Here is a 16,055-nt window from a genome sequence, read left to right on the forward strand (position 1 = left end):
AATCAAAAATAAATAGGAAGAGGGGTGACTTAGATGTAAATAACATATCTCAGCCTCTTATTTTGTGAAACGCCTGCAGTCCTGCTCAGGTTTTGTGCCAGGTGGACATTTAAGGACACTCTACTTCGGTTTACCCACGGAACTTGAGAGATATAATTGATTCGCGCCAAAATCGTTCTCACAACAAGGTCGGTAAAAACGCCGTGACACGAGTACATGGATGTTGCTTGCTCCGGCCGTTACGTTAGAGTGTTTTCACTCACGTGGCCAGTAGCTGTGCAACCTGTGCATTTCTATCAGAACAAAAACGTGTTCTGATCTGATCATTTTCATCCAAAAGTATTGAAGAACAAAGCGCAGAAATAAAAAAGGAAACGAACATCCTTAACGTTTAGAATAGGATAAGTAGCAAATTCATTTTTGAACCGCGACGGGCCGGGTTTGAGACTCAAATATGGGTTCAGTTCCTCAAAGGACGATCCTAAGATCAGAGGACTCGAGCTCCACGAAGTAAGTATCTCTTATCTATAATGCTACTAAAAATAAACAATCGGTTTGGCAAAAAAACACAATTTATTTGTATTATTTAGCACTTTTTAAATCTTTGCATCCATTTTCCCCAAGTTAAGTTCATACAGCTGTTTCTGCACTCAGCTCTTTGTCACCTCTCAGAGCTCGTTTTTCAGATCAGCTGATCATGTAAGTTTACCTGCAGACAAATGGTGATAAGAACAAATAATCAAATTCAGTTAGAAGCTAAAAAGGCTGTTTCAGTCAAATTCTTATGACTGGGCAGATGAACTGACTTGACGTTGTAATAAAATACTGGGTGAACAACAGCAGAGTAACAATAACATAATTGGAATCATCAACTACAGAACCTAGAAGTGTAATTGCGACGGAACTAAGAGTCAGTCACGGGATCGACTATTGAGAAGAATCAAGCCCATTCATTATTGGGTGACTATGAAGTCTGCCACAATCATGAAGAACAAAGAAATGGAATTTAAAAAGGACTTCTTTTCTTACGCAGCGTAAACGAAGCTGGCTGCGCGTCTTTTGCCCACACCAAGTCCTTGCTTGTTCACAATACAGCCTTTGGATCCACCAAACTTCTTGAAATCTGCTACCTTTCCACTTGCAGTTGTAACACACATATTGACTTTCTAAGAGGCAAAAATAACTCCGGTGAATTTAATCTTGTATCCATAAATGCATTATTCGACCGTATACCTATCAAACGAGTCGCAATTACTAACAGTGCGTCCGATAAAAAAGCGAGTGGGGCGAGTGATTTCACTGCATTGTCATCCACGTGATGAAATTTTTTCCGGGATAGCTAAAAGCAGCGTCGAAAACAGAGGATAAAAACTGGATAAGTAGAAACGCCGTTAGGACTGCGCGTTTCGGACTCAATCGGTTTGCAGACACAAAAGGTATCTGTTCTTCGTAACTTAAAAGTAAACATAGCCAAACTCAGGGCGAAGAAAATCTGGAATACTGCATTTATTTATTCTTAATTTGAGCTGCTACTTCCATTATACAGGTCACACGGCAGAAGAAAATGCGGCTAAATGTTTCAGTTCTCTGTTGCTCGTTCCAGGGAACAGGGAGGCCCTTACAAAGAGATTGCTTAGTTCAATTAAAGCTCACGCTCCATTCACACTCAGACTTTAATATACAGCTATTTTGAGAAAGGTTGTCGGATAAAGAGCACGCGACAACACCGAAAGCTATTATGGGTGGTGTTGAAATCACTGTTTTTCAAATAAATTTGATAGAATGGCAGGAGAGGCCATGGACATATGTCTTTGAGTGCTAAAGGAAAGCAACAAAAGCAGGCTCGACAGCTACATTGTCAGGAACAGTGTATTGAACATATCCCATACTACCTCTCGGGATTGTCGCGTGCACATTTTTTCCGACAACCTTTCTCGAATTAGCTATATATTTATTATATACCAAGACTTTTACCTGAATTGCAAATATTTCGTAGCCTTCCTTCTCTGCCAGCTCCTTACATTCCAAGAAAATCTTCTCCACATCCGGGTTCTTTCGGTCGACGCCTTTGACTGTGTTGAACGTCTTCGTAAAAATCGTATCGTTCCTTCCTTTTCTGTCCTTGTAGCATCCTTCTACTTTGTAGTCAATCACTAGGACGATAATTAAACAGCAGTTTAGATAAGATACTGTGAACTTCCTTTCCCCAGTGAGTTATTGTTTCAGTCGTTTTACAGTATAAGTGAATTTACAGTGATTAATTTCATTGCGTGTGAAGTGGTTAACTTAAAAATGTTAGTTCTCTTCTTTGCCTTTGGGATCAACATTTGTAAATTAATTGTAACGGGACTCTGTTAAAAAGCTTAAGATGGAATCCATCCGGAAACTGAGTAATTTTAACAGCTCAGTGGAAAAAAAAACCTTGAATCAGAACATGTTCAGCTATATCGCATTCTCTTTCACACTTTTCAAGGGCTATAGATGTGCTTGTAATTAGTCAACTGTAATAACACCAAATGACAATTTCTTAAGGAAGCCCGAGAAAATACATTGCAAATTTCACAGGAACTGAAAAAACGCAGGTAAAATCGTCATGCATAAGATTTCATTTTGTGAAGTTTGAATCAGTTTGAAGAATGTTTTCACGGGCTTTCGTAAGAACCTTTCCTTTGGTGTTATTTCACATAACTTATTACATTTGTAGCCCTCTGAAAGTGTAAAAAAGAATGCAAGATGCTTGAAATCATTCTGGTACAAGGTTTTTGAATGCCCACTCAAAATTAAAATTACTCATTTTCCTAATGGGTCAGGTCATTTACTGATCAAAGGTTTTCATGCAGCAGTAAGTAGTACAGAGGGCATTTCTTCTGCGGTGTATGTTTTGTTTTCCCAATCTATGTTTCTTTCAATTACCTTATACCTTCATTGTGAAAAACAACCGAAGGAAACTGTATCGATCGACTCAATCCCTAAGACTTGCAATGAAAACGAAACTCCTCACTAGCCTCGCTTTCGCGCAACTAGACCCGGGTCGACCGAGAGGTCCGCCATATTTGCATTAGAGGTCTATTCTGACACAAAAAAACGAGCCGGAGTTTTTGCGAAGCGAGAGTAGTCATGTGGTGTGGCCGATACAGGCTTCTAGTACCTTGCGAGCTAGACTACGAACAGTCTCTCTTTTTTCTTGGTCCGTCGAGCAAAACGCCCGAGACACGCAAATGACCACGCGCCTGACTAAAGGCGCGAGACGGGAGAGGCACGACAACGCTCGCGCGCGCGTGCTCTCCCCTTACTAAATCTGAAGAAAAAGAGAAACTGCCCGCAGTCTCTCGCAGGCTTTAAAAGTTTACAACTACGCGACAGACAAGCCACCCGAACGACTTCGTAACTGTGCTAAAAGCCATGATAGAGAGAAACCCGACTCTGCTCGCAGTGTAGGCTTTTAGTTAGTCCGTGATTATAACAGCAAGTTAACGACTTTTCATTCTCAGAGGTGGGTGGCAATAGTTGACTTTTTGACATATAGTAAACATTAATGTTCCTAAACTTTTATCCAGTTCGACCACAATACCTTTAAAACAAGTGCATTTTTCCTGTTCCAAGGCGCATTCCTTTTCTACATTTTCAGGAATAACGTCTGCTGTAAGCCTAAAAGGAAACCAGTTATGTTAAAGGACAAATAAAAATCTCCCTCGAACGCACAAAGAAAAGAAATGTTTTTTAGTAACGCTTACTCGATAAACCTCTCCAGAGGGCAGAATTCCTCACAGCCTGGGAGTGTCAATATCTTGGGTACATGTTGACCAAATCGATACAGCACACGCACGGACAGACTAGGTCTGAAAAAAATATTAAAGCGTGAAGTCAGTTCGTCATACCGGTATATGCCACGCTGCGAATTTAAAAATTTAAAGCAAATTACTGAGCTTCATTTTGCTAAGTGGTAAATACAATAAAATGTTTTTAGCTGACAAAAATTAACAAAGTAACGTTCAGTAATTGAAGTCAGTAATTAACGTAGCGTTGAAATCGGTAGAGATGTTCTTTGGTTACGTTTTAAAACATCCGATCGAGCTTTCGATAACTCTGATAGGTACATGAAAAGTGAAAACATGAAAAAATTTTATACCGCACGTGAGGCAAAATGGAGAATTAAGTAAAAATTTATTTAAGCCGGATATGACAGTGAGAAAGATTTTGAACTGATTGTCATTTCTTTTTAAGACAGTCGTAATGTTTGGGTAGAAGGCATCAAATTCTCATTGGGCCAGCCGCGCGCATCAACAGTTATGGAATTTTTGCCGTATTCCAGGACTCAGTGTTTTAGTTCTCATGCGCAAATTCTCTTGCGTTTGTTTAAAACGCTCTCCCTTCGATTCTTCCTCCTTTTACTCTCTCACACTTTTTTTTCTACCTCGCTCGCAGTCGTTTTCTCTCTTCTCGACTGACTGAGAGCCCGGGACAGGCTACAGAAAAACAAGCAGCATTACGAATTATATGCCAGCAAGTGCAGTAAGAAAGCAAATATAAATACTTCCAAACTCCTCGGTATGGCCAGTACCTTACGCATGTGGACAACCCTATCTGCCATGGAGAGCTATTTCCCCCTTATTTGCGTCCACCCTTGGGTCTATCGGCATGGCATCGTAGAGACTTCAAGCTCCTGTACGACAAAAGGCTGTATGCAGGTTAGCCTGAGACCAAGCTCCTTAGTACGAAAAAGGGTTTATAACTGGGCGAGTGCGACGAAAGGAGCCGACCGATTCCCTCGTTGGCCCCCTTGGTTGGCCGATATTTTTCGCCCCGTTTATTCGCATTTTTCCCCCGACTGAGGCCTGATTCCAAGCTACTTTCTGGTGCCCTACACTCTGTAGAGGAGAGTGCATGAGATTACTTCAAGTGCGCTAGCTTCACACGACACATGTGGTGTAGCTGTTGTTGTCATATTGGCATGGTCTTTATGGTACTTACTTAAGAACCTCTTTGGTTGAACTGAACAATTCCAATATGGCAGCGCTAGAAAAATCTGGGGAAATGCCATCAAATACTTGGAGAGCACTCAGGAATGCAGAAACGGTGGTGTCGTGCTAAAAAAGAAAAAAACATTTTCCTTTCAATGAACTGACAGTGCCGAACTGGAGACACAGAACCTTGAACAAACTTATCTCAATTCTCAAGACCAGCACCGTTTACCAGAAAAACTTCATGGCCTGTTAATAATGTTAAACTAAAGCACGTTTATAAGATAAAAGAGAAAGCCTAACAATGACGAGAAAATTCAAAGCCCATTTTACAGTTTGTGTTTGATGAAGAGGCCTTTGAGTTGAATAGAGGAACCAGGATTTATATTTTCCAGTGGAAAAGTTCTGGGGTTCGTATAAAAAAAGTGCGTATGCAAAACCTCACAGAAAAAGAACCCAGGAACAACCAGATTTCCCAGTCATTAAAGGTACGTTCAAAAACAAGCAACAAAAACTTGCAACTTGTTTGCAACATTGCTGCAAAAAAACGAGTTGAATAGTGATGTAGCGCCTTTTACCACCCACGAGTCAAGCCTGTCTTGCAGCAAATCAGTTTTTTGAAGGTTATGAAAAGTTGTTACAGAAAGTAGAGAGTAGTTCTACTTTTTGCAACATAATCTGTACATGTTGCGCGTTTTAGCAGCCAAAGCCAAACTTGTTTTGCAGCAAGTGACGTAACTTTTGTTTGTCACTGCCGCGTAAGCATGGTAAGTCAGATCTTAGAATTTCGTCAACTAAGAACAACCTGATTTGTTGCAAGACAGGTTTGAACGTACGTGGTAAAACGTGAAACATTGCTTTCTTACTCGTTTTGCAGAAGTGTTGCAAAACAGGTTGCACATTTTTGTCGCCCTTTTTACCGTTGCCTAAGACATAAACGGTACATTACTTACAGCTGAATAAAGGTAGGCCTTTCTGACAGGCTCCTTTGGATTAGGCGGAGATAAAACGAGTTTCATATTCTCAATCATTCTTCCTACCAAGGCACCTATTAAAAATTCATCAAACAAGATTTGTTACTCAAACAAACAAGTAAACTATAGATTTAAAAAGAACAACCAAAAGCGGTAGGCCAAAAGTACAAGGAACACCAGTGAAAGACTTCAGATATTAGAAAACAATGGTTATTTTTAAACAATTTTTCCATGTCTCATTTTGGCTAGTTGAGAATAGATGGCACTACATTCCAGAGACAAAAACTAGCCTGAGCTGCATTAGCTGGCGGTTTTGTTGAACCGGGAAGGAGCGTGAGCGAGAGGCGGAGCCGCGAAGGACTGGGTAAAGACAATGGAAGAACAAATGTTAATTTGCTACTTAAGAAACGAGAAAGGGACTGGACCGAGCTTGCTTTTGCAAAGATTTCTGGGATTCTCGCTACAGTTACTATGGACGGGGCAGAAATGGCCATATATATTGGGGACTTTAACATGTCACGACGGCGACGACAACGAGAACGTCAAAAAAGCAATAGGTTCAATAGGCAACACAACAACTCTGCACGTGCGTCACCCTTTTTTGATTTGTACATTTCTTTGCCGTCCCTGCATAACTACGATGTAAAATGACCAAAGTTTGAGTTAACTTGAGAACGGGACCGGCAAGGCGATAAATTTATCCATCTCTCTCTGAACTTGGACGCTGTCCCCTCTCTTCAGTTCTTATCTAACTTTCCTACTTTTAAGTAAATTGTGACTTGATATGAGGGCGAAAAAGTTTCAAAAGACGCGAAGTCTATTTTTCAGCGAGGTTTCCATTGGCGTCGCCGTTGTCGGATCGTATCCAACGACGCGGACAGTAACGAGACCATAAAAAAACAATAGATTTAATAAGCAAAAAAAAAATCTTTGCACGTGCATAACACTTTTTTGACATTCTTTGCCCGTTCTTACACGACTACGACGTGAAAATGCCTAATTTCGCTTTTAAGGAATATGTAAACAAGCAACGACTAATTTTCTTTATCTTTCTGAGATTGAATATGGTCCCTTGAAATTCAGCTTAAGGAGGGTTCGCCTACAATTGACAAAGTGAGTGTATAGGAGTAATCGCTATAAAGACTGAAAGAACGTAAATTAAGTTTTTAAGCGACGTTCTTGTTGCCGTCGCGTCGTTGGATCTTAAAGTCCCTTACGAAACTACGACGGCGACGGCAAAGGGAACGTCAAAAAAGCAAAAGAATTAATGAGCAAAACAACAACTCTGCACGTGCATCACGCTTTTTAGTACATTTCTTTGCCGTCCCTGCACAACTTCGACGCGAAATGACCAAATTTTAAGTCTACCTGGGAAAGGGAACGGCAAGGCGATAAATTCTACCATCTCTGTCAGAATTCGGGCGCGGTCCCTTCTCTTCAGCTCCAAACTAAATTCCCTTCTTTTAAGTAACTGAGCCCCTTGGAATAATCGCGAAAAAAATGAGAGGATGCGAAGTCTATTTTTCAGCGACGTTTTCATGGACGTCGTCATTGTCGGATCCTTTTAGCTCACCGACGCGCCCCCAGTAACGATCCCAGGGACGGGACGCATTTCGGCTCCAATCCCTTTCTCGTTTCTCAAGCAGTCGCGCCAGTCCCCGTTCATTCGCACGCTCCCCGACAAAACGGCCAGCTAAGAAGACTAGGAAGGAATTTGCTAAACAAACCTCCGGTGAGTCTAGCTTTTTCTCGGGTGTTGAAATTCCACATCATGGAAAAGTCTCCCACAGTTCCAAGATCTTTGTAAGTTGTTCCATTTAGTACCCAGTCAGGTAGCGTCATGTTCTGAGATTCCTACAAACAATTCACAAAACCTCGTTAATTTTTAAGGTTGCAAGGTTGGTATGATTCTGAAATGCAAAAGTGCATGATCGGGATTAGGGCCTCTTTTGGACGGGGGATGGGAATTAAGGCCTGGTTTAGGACAGTTCATTATCTCAGTAAGACTTCGGATAACAGTAAGTGATGGATGACTTACCTTAGAGATCAACGGATCTCTGATCAGGAAAGCAGTCGACACTTCAGTCTTTTCTCCGCTCTTTTCGGAAACATAGTCCAGCATGTCCTGAAAAGAATTACCAGTCGTTTCGCCAACGTCCAATTCGCTAACATATTATGTCTTGTTACTTAAGAGGCGAAACAAGCGCTTTGCATGTACGTATATATACCTCGTTCTCTCAGCCATGATACAAAGAAGTGAGATACACTTGTATATATCTCGTTCTTTTAGTCACCTATCAGGCGAAAACAGTTAGGGAACTGACCTAACAAGTAAGCGAAGCGACTTAAGAAGTTAGCGAACAGGACGTTGGCGAAACGACTCGCAGGCAAAACGACCGTAAATCCTGAAAAGTATCAGCAGAACAGGATAAATAATTATCATGGTCATATTCATAATGAGGGAACTATGGGAAGTGTCTGTTGCTGTATTCCTCTTTCTTTTACTTGTTTCTCAAGTCTTAATCACACGTGTTATCAGGTGCGTACGATTAAGGGCTCACTTAGCGAGGGATAAGACTGCCACTGACCTTATACTGCAACGACATGTTTATGTAAGAAGGCTGCTTTTTGTCCTCTTCACGTAGTTTCAAAAAACGCGGACACTTGTAATCAAACGGACGTAGAAGCTGCCAAAAAAGCAAAAACAGAGACCAGAGTGAAACAAGCGAGCAATATTGCTCCCACCGTTGCTTCACGTAAACAAAAGAGGTACTGAGCTAAGATCTAGCCGCTCTCTGTCTCTCTGTACTAACAGGAATTCCTTAGTGGCGATGTGTTTGCAAGCAAGAATTACAGACTCTAGTAGACTCTCGATATCTCTGCCAAGTTTTTAAAGGTTCAGGACAAACACATTTCTCGATTTCTTACCTTGAATACGTTCGGCTCATTTAATGGAAACGCATTAAGTCGAACTGAAAAAAAGTCGATAGTCATACTCCTTTTTCGCCCTTCAAGGGGGAATCCTTTCTACGCCACGCAAATATTGATGCACTACAAATGCACTACGAATTTCATCTGGGTCGATGTTTCTAGTGTTAGAATGGCCAAGTTTTTATTTCCAGCCAGTTTCGAAGAGCTAAATACGATGGAAGGTATTCCTATTTCTAGTCCCGTTGATACCTAAAACAAAGTTTTCACTTACGTAGTCGTCTTTCTTTGGGACCACATGAATCCCAATTGGTTGCCAGTCCAAATTATCACGCCATATCTGAAAACAGCAAAATTCGGCGCAATTAGACTCGGTTTCTTAATTGTTAACACTGGAACGTCTTTCGCTTCTTCAACATCAGTCGTCCACCTACGTCAAGCCGTGTTATCTTGTCTTTATCTCCAGTATAATGCCCCTACATCTTAATCCTAAGAATGGCTAGATCTTAAATCCAGTGGATCAATATCCCTATTATTTCATAAGTTATGACATCACCAAGGAAAATGCTACTGTGTGCAAGGTCTCATTTGAATGGTCACATCATAGGATGGCGATTTGGTCAGGCATTATCGAAGTTAAAAAGGACTCATTATATAGAATAAAACACCAAAGGATTTTATCATGAACCAAGTGAAAAATAAATCTTAAGAACCAGTGAATTAAGCCGGGAGGGTCTCATTTCATTGGTAACAAAAAATAGGATTTCGCTTACAGAGTTACCTACATTTATTTTCTCCGTAAGTGAAAGGGTGAAATTTGTCAACTGAAAGCGACTGTGAAATCAAAAAGAAAAAATGAAGTACCTGATTTCCACGAGGTGGATAGAGGCCGTTTAGCTGCGTCTGAGCACTCATTAAGCAGCGGTCCACATCAGTACTGCGAATATACAGCTGTTAAGAGAAACAGGGAGGTATATTAGTGCTGTAAATCATCCCTGAAATGATCTTGTGGCGAATACAGGGGAGGGTTACGGTTGTCCGAAGGCCGGGCTCCCTCCTTGATTTAGGCCAAGCGAAACTGGGGCTCCGAGATACTTACTTTAAGCCAGAGGGCTCTTATTCAAGGTACGGATCTGCCAATATTAAGTATTGACTTTTTTTGCTGGCAAAGAAGAAAAAAGTGAGAAGGAGTTAGGCCTAGCAAACACTCGACTTTCACCAGTTTCATTGTTTTGTTTGTTTCCTTGTTTTGTGGCAGCTTTTTCTATTCAATTTTTCTTTACTTATCTAATTGTTTATTCATTTTTGACAACTTCAGAAAAAGCACATTGTTTAACATTCGTCGCCAGTTCTTCTCCAGCCAAGGGGAATGGAAATCTGAAGGCAGAGTGAGACCTGGGTACAAACATTTTGGCTCTTGTAAACTATCGCTACTTCTAAAGAACTCCTCATGAAATGGTCATCTACCTACAAGACGTAAAAGTGTGAACAACATATGGCTGTTATTGATCTCAAGTCGCCCTTACCTCCTTGTGTATATAAGTTGAATTCAGTAGTTTGAACTCCTCCATGTATCGTTTCTTTAGAAACTTACCGAGGGCATATTCCTGGCGCATCCCTTTCTAAAATTGAAATTTTAATAAACGAAAGTAAGGATATTATCGTTATCAAGATAGGAAGCTAAAAACAAGATAATTCATTATTCACAGTTCAATGTAATAAAATCAAAACACGCTGTTTTCATTAGTCAACAGTCTTCTTTGTCCAGGTAAAGAAAGTATGTACGTTTTCTGAATATATAGAAAAAATGCTGCAATGATTTAACAAATTTACGTCAACTTGTCAGAAATGAATCCAAAAATCCGCTTATTTTCCAAAGACATGGAAAGACATTTCGGCCTGTATACAGCCGCGCCCTTATTTCCCCTGCGGAAAAATATTTGGGAGAGCCTACCTCCCTGATTTATTTTGATTGGAGGGGGCGGCTGTATACAGGCTATCTGAAACTTTCAAAACTGACTGTCTTTGGAACAACTTTAAGTAAATTTTTAGAAAATTATATATAAATAATAGCTTAAAATATGTTAGTTATGTAGTATCTGTAAATGCCAGTCGAAAATTCCCCCGGAGAGCTGTCCATACATTGTATTAAAGTATCATCAAAGTATTTAAGATGTATATTGTAACAAATCAGACTAACCTGCGTTAGCATCCCTAAGCCTTGTGGCCAAGCATCTTCTTTATAAGGATCATTTGGGTAGATATGAGTAGGAGAACGGTTGCCATGACGATAAACCTGCAGCGAAAATAAATGATTATGATGGAAATAATACAGTTAAACCTCTATTAAGAGGACACCTTCGGGACCTTTCCAAGTGTTCGCTTAATAGAGTTTTGTAAAAGTTGCGCAATGTTTGTGAATGATTAAGTTTCAATGGTTACTCTGTACTGTGATAAAGTTCCATGTTGTTTGTACTTTGTGCAAGACTTTCTGTCTAATCTACAATTTATTGAGGGATGAATGATTTATCTTTATTAATCGACTACTGAAGAAAACTAGATATTTCAAGGATGTAATGCAATTATACTACTATTGTCAATTCAGTCCGGTGTCCGCTTAATAGAAGTTTTTAACGCTTAATTGGGGTCCGCTTAATAGAGGTTTCACTGTAATAATATTAATAATAAGCGAAGTCGCTATCACCCTTGTGATGCTTTTCAGACTATTCCTGCACTGTTAATTTTAGTCCTTGGATTAAATTGTGCTCAAATGGCTCCAGGGGGTGAGGGGGGTGGGGCTGAATCAGACTTTGCAGGTAGCCTGCGGGGCTGAATTGGCACTTTGGGGCTGAAACAGATCTAATTAAATTTCAGTGTGTGTATTAAAAAAGAAGTCCCTGGTATTCGCTAAAATGGAAAGCGTAAAAACCATTATTATACAGCTAAAAAAAGGTTCACAGCGGAAAGGAAACAAATTTGGGTAACCGACAGTGTTGCCAAGAATAAACCTCGTGAAACAGTTTAAGAAACGAACAGAAGGCTAAAATTGAATACTGAAATTAGTATAAGCTTTGACAAAGTCAATTTCAGTTTACTCAGCTCTTTTTCTTTTGCATTCAACAGACTAAAGCCTTCTAGCTAGAAGTAAGTCTTTAAAAGTCATGTCGCCAAAAAACCGTTCAAGAATGAAATAATGCAAGAATCAAAGTATCAAGGGCTGTACTTCAAGCATCTTTCTATGATGATGTGAGAACGCCACGTCGTTCGAAGAATGTTGCCTGGGGAACCTGGGAAACTCTAGTAGACATCCATTGGAAAAGTCACCTTACTTAGAACCAGTCTATAAAGGTGGCGTTGCTACAAAAAACTTCTCAGAATTTGACATTTACTTTTAACAAAAGCTCTTTTATATGTGCGAGTTGGTCAGTGCAGTATCTAAGCTACTTGTATATTTCAGATCAATAGTGTTATGTTAACTCTTTGCTAGCGAAACATCATTGAATTGGATGGTGAAGTGTGTGGCTGACTTTTTAAAAACAACTGTTGCTCTGCGCCAGTGAACAAGTAAAAGAGAAAATTCGATTTTATCAACAGGTTTTACCGCTCGAAATATCGTTCTGTTAATTAACCAGTCTCGACTCGTTGTTATTAGAAAAACTGGTTATTTACATATGAATAATGAGAGTTTTTAAAGAGGGTGCATGAATTACACACAAAAAAATCAGACATTCATTTAATCAATGACTTTTCAAAAAATGCTTAATTTTATCCTGTTTTTCAAACCTTGCGCCTATTAGTTGCCTTAGTTCGACGTGTCCCTCGCTCTCGTGAAAACTCAAGTTCAAATACAACGTCTTGATAATATAATATGACCCTTTCACTTTTCGCTCAGTTTCTGGCAACATCTATTTGATGAACCCAATCAGTTAATTGAAAAGGTCCTTCAACCGTGGTGGAGGCGGCGAAAGTCTCTTAAAAAAAAGAATTCATGCATTCATGTTTAAAAATTTATCATTCTTATTCCATGGCGTTCAATTTGTCAAATGTTTGTGAATTGTTTTGAAATTGAATTCTAAAAGACTGTATCTAAGTTTAAAGAAGAACTAGAAAATCCTTGTCTTGTGTTCACGACCTCCAGAAATTTAGGCAGTTTCAAGTCGTGGTCGTTCAAAGACGACTAGGAAATGTACAAAAAAGCGTGAAGCGGTTCATGGAAAGTTCTTGTTTTGCTTATCCAAACCTCAGTATTGCTTTTTTTGCCCGTTCTCCTTGACTTCGTCGTCGTGTTGTTTAACCTCCCCAATGTCGAAATAGAGTGAAAGCTGAGCGTGCCAGAACAGCTTTTGATTTTAAAAAATCGATAGAACTTTTCGTTTGATAACGAGGCTATTTGAACACGTCTGTTGATGACCTTTTCTGTCTTATTCATTTTTCTTTTTCTTTTTTTCTTTTTTTTTTTTGAAGAATACCGAATGGGTTCAGAAGCAGTTTCAAATGAGACCAGAACTTTACTCAAAATTCAAATGCCACTTCACAGAAACCCACCTCCGCCTTTCTTGAAAAATCGGGTGCTCATACTTCCACATTTTATTTCATTATGTACAATTTACCAGTAATCAACATCTTCAATACTAGTACTAGGAAACCTAACCCAAAATTTTCGTGCTTAATCACGAATCATCGTCATAAACTGAGCTTATTTAAAAGTTCTCTAATGTCGGTTTTAGAAAACTATCGAGAAGTTTTTTCCATAAACTTCTACCACATAATTACGGTGCACTAGTAACTTCCCCACTTACTGCATTCATCATGATAAGTTTTTTCACATCTTTGCATTCAATTCCATTTAGCTGCAGCAAGCAAACCGCCAAACCAGCTAAGAAACAGAGAGAGAGATCAAAGCACCCCATGACGGTAGGTCTGTGCTCGGCGACAAACAGCTCTATGTGAATGAGCAGCGTGGCTGCAAATGAGTTTTAACCATACTGTAACGCACCTTTCTATACAAACTACTGAGTGTATCTATTATCTATTTCCAGCACTTTTTTTATCAGAAACAAAAGGCAAGGTGAGTTAATTAAGGGTTCATTTTCAGTCGCGCTTTTGCCACGTATCATAAATGAGTTGGGCAACCTTCGCGTCGCTACGTAAACTTCCAACCTTCCAGCTATTTTCAACATTGTTAAATAAAAAAAAAAAGAATGAAGTAAGATAATTACGTTTGCACTCTGTTGGGCTTTTTGTACCTATTCCAGTCATATGGCTGTCTCCGTGAGCTGACAAGGATCGTTTGTTCTGATTGGATGCCTCAGAGGACACGATGGGCGTAACAGGACAAGATTTTGTTCCCTTTGAAAAACATTTATTTAGATGTTAACTAAGCAAGCTTGTTCGATCAAGATGGGATTCTAGCCTGCGAAAACAGCCATTACTCCTCGCTCCTCATGGTTTGAGACGTTTGACGGCTGTTTTCCCAAGTTTTAGAGTAACCTGGCTCAATTTTCGATTCGCTTTGTAAAAAACAGTTCCGGTAGGCAAAGCGAAACGAAGAGAGAATGTATGAGAACGGCTAACATTGGGCCTGATCTCAGATTAGTTATAGAGATGCCAGTCGTATTCTTTTTTCTTCATCTTTTTTTAGGGACCTCAAATAAAACGCAATGCCTTTTCAATAACATCTAGCCGGCCTGTTGATCTCATGTACCCTTTAATCTATAACACAAAACACAGTATCAATTGGACGACTTATTATACTAGGGATGAAAACGATTTATAACATAGCAAAAGTAAAGTACGCGCTCTGATTGGTCAATTAGGCCATCTACCATTTGCCCGTGGGTGCATGCCAAAAAACTGAGCTAGCGCGGTAAAATTGAGGCAAATTCAGCAAACCTCCTTTCCTGTCAGTAAAACTGGTAAAATGCACCGATCAAATGTACAAATGGAAAGTGGAAGTTGAAGAAAATACATAAATAGTCAGTTGTCGTTTTGAAGAAAAAAGGCAAAAGATCAAGTTGCAAATTTCCCCGGGATGCCTTGATCACTGTTTTCTTCGCAGCTAGGATCGGCAGAAGAAAAACCAAGTGAACGAAGATTTAAGGTACATTTTGTGTGTTTTAATAGAAGAGAAAGACTGTTTTGAAATGGAAATTTATCAATCAACATTGTGTTATTGACTTGTCAATCGGACTGATGTTTTTAATTAATCCCTGAGTTGTTAAATTCAAGCAAATTTTAGAGGATTCGACACAGCTTTGTTGTGTGGTTTTCATCGCATCGATTAAAAATTTTAGTTGTAAAGGACACGTTATGGTGGAATTGTAGCCTGAATTTCATCCGATTTCTTCGAGTCGTTTTCTCCTTTTATAACAACTCGAAGTAATCGGATGAAATTCAGGCCTACTGGAATTGTAAAGCGAATTTCATTTGAGTACAGAAACATTTGGGTTTTCAAATAAATTTTTCAAAAACTGACTTTTCTGTTCATTATTTTGTTTATGTTCATTCATAACAGTAGTTCAAGGAACGGTCGTAAAACAATAGCATCTAAATTGCTCACCCATCGCTTCAGCGCCGGCTGTGTCGGCGAATTTTTTAGACCGCGAGCGGTCGTCAAGTCTGGCGAGCGAAAAGGTAAAATTATGCAAATTAATGGCAAAAAAGGAGGAGACATTGGGCACGTGCCCTCGTTTCTCGTGCTCGCTTTCTACTGTGTCTCAAAAGAAAAATAAGAAACTGCTCGCAGCTTGATTTCCCACGAGAAATTTCGATACGAAGATGCTTAACTTCGTTTTAAAGTTAGTAATACCTAAAAGAAATACAGTCAGCTTTTCTCATTTCTACTTAACTTGAGATCAGGCCCAATTTGAGCGGTTCTCATACATTCTCTCTAACGGGTCGTCTTGCCCGCCGGAATGTAATTTTCAAAGCGAAACGAAAATAGAGCCTGATCTCAGGTTAATTTCTACTTTACGTTTATTGCAAAAATTGTTTTAAGAGTCTTTTTCAGTTAATGTTTATAGTTGAGCTATGGTTTTCCCTCAAAGAATTTACTCTAATATTAAGAGGAAGTACACAGGAGCCATTTAGAATTTCAACAAAAAACGTTTTGCAATTTACCATTAAAGGAAAGTTTTTAAAAGGCATGATTTGTTTACGCGCGAGGAAAAGACAGCATACATCAACTCGTCTA

At 39.5% G+C, this 16,055-nt stretch overlaps 1 protein-coding gene across 2 annotated transcripts; it reads right to left on the reverse strand.

The window, feature by feature from the left end:
- Positions 1 to 552: 552 nt before the first annotated feature.
- LOC140934855 (prostatic acid phosphatase-like) lies at positions 553 to 13,774 on the reverse strand. Of its 2 annotated transcripts, XM_073384418.1 has the most exons (15): positions 13,663 to 13,774; positions 11,064 to 11,159; positions 10,390 to 10,485; positions 9,728 to 9,814; positions 9,138 to 9,203; positions 8,524 to 8,622; positions 7,974 to 8,060; positions 7,663 to 7,789; positions 5,915 to 6,009; positions 4,972 to 5,087; positions 3,735 to 3,839; positions 3,572 to 3,648; positions 1,975 to 2,153; positions 1,030 to 1,166; positions 553 to 709 (listed from the first exon to the last, which is right to left on the reverse strand). In XM_073384418.1, exons 1-15 carry the CDS (start codon positions 13,771 to 13,773, stop codon positions 706 to 708), a joined length of 1,482 nt encoding a protein of 493 aa, XP_073240519.1. In that variant the 5' UTR covers position 13,774; the 3' UTR covers positions 553 to 705. The 2 variants fall into 2 exon arrangements, with proteins under 2 accessions (XP_073240519.1, XP_073240520.1); XM_073384419.1 differs by lacking the exon at positions 13,663 to 13,774 and having other exon boundaries at positions 10,390 to 10,491; positions 11,064 to 11,150.
- Positions 13,775 to 16,055: the final 2,281 nt, after the last annotated feature.

Source organism: Porites lutea, chromosome 4, assembly GCF_958299795.1.
Source record: "Porites lutea chromosome 4, jaPorLute2.1, whole genome shotgun sequence".
Classification (NCBI taxonomy): Eukaryota; Metazoa; Cnidaria; class Anthozoa; order Scleractinia; family Poritidae; genus Porites; species Porites lutea.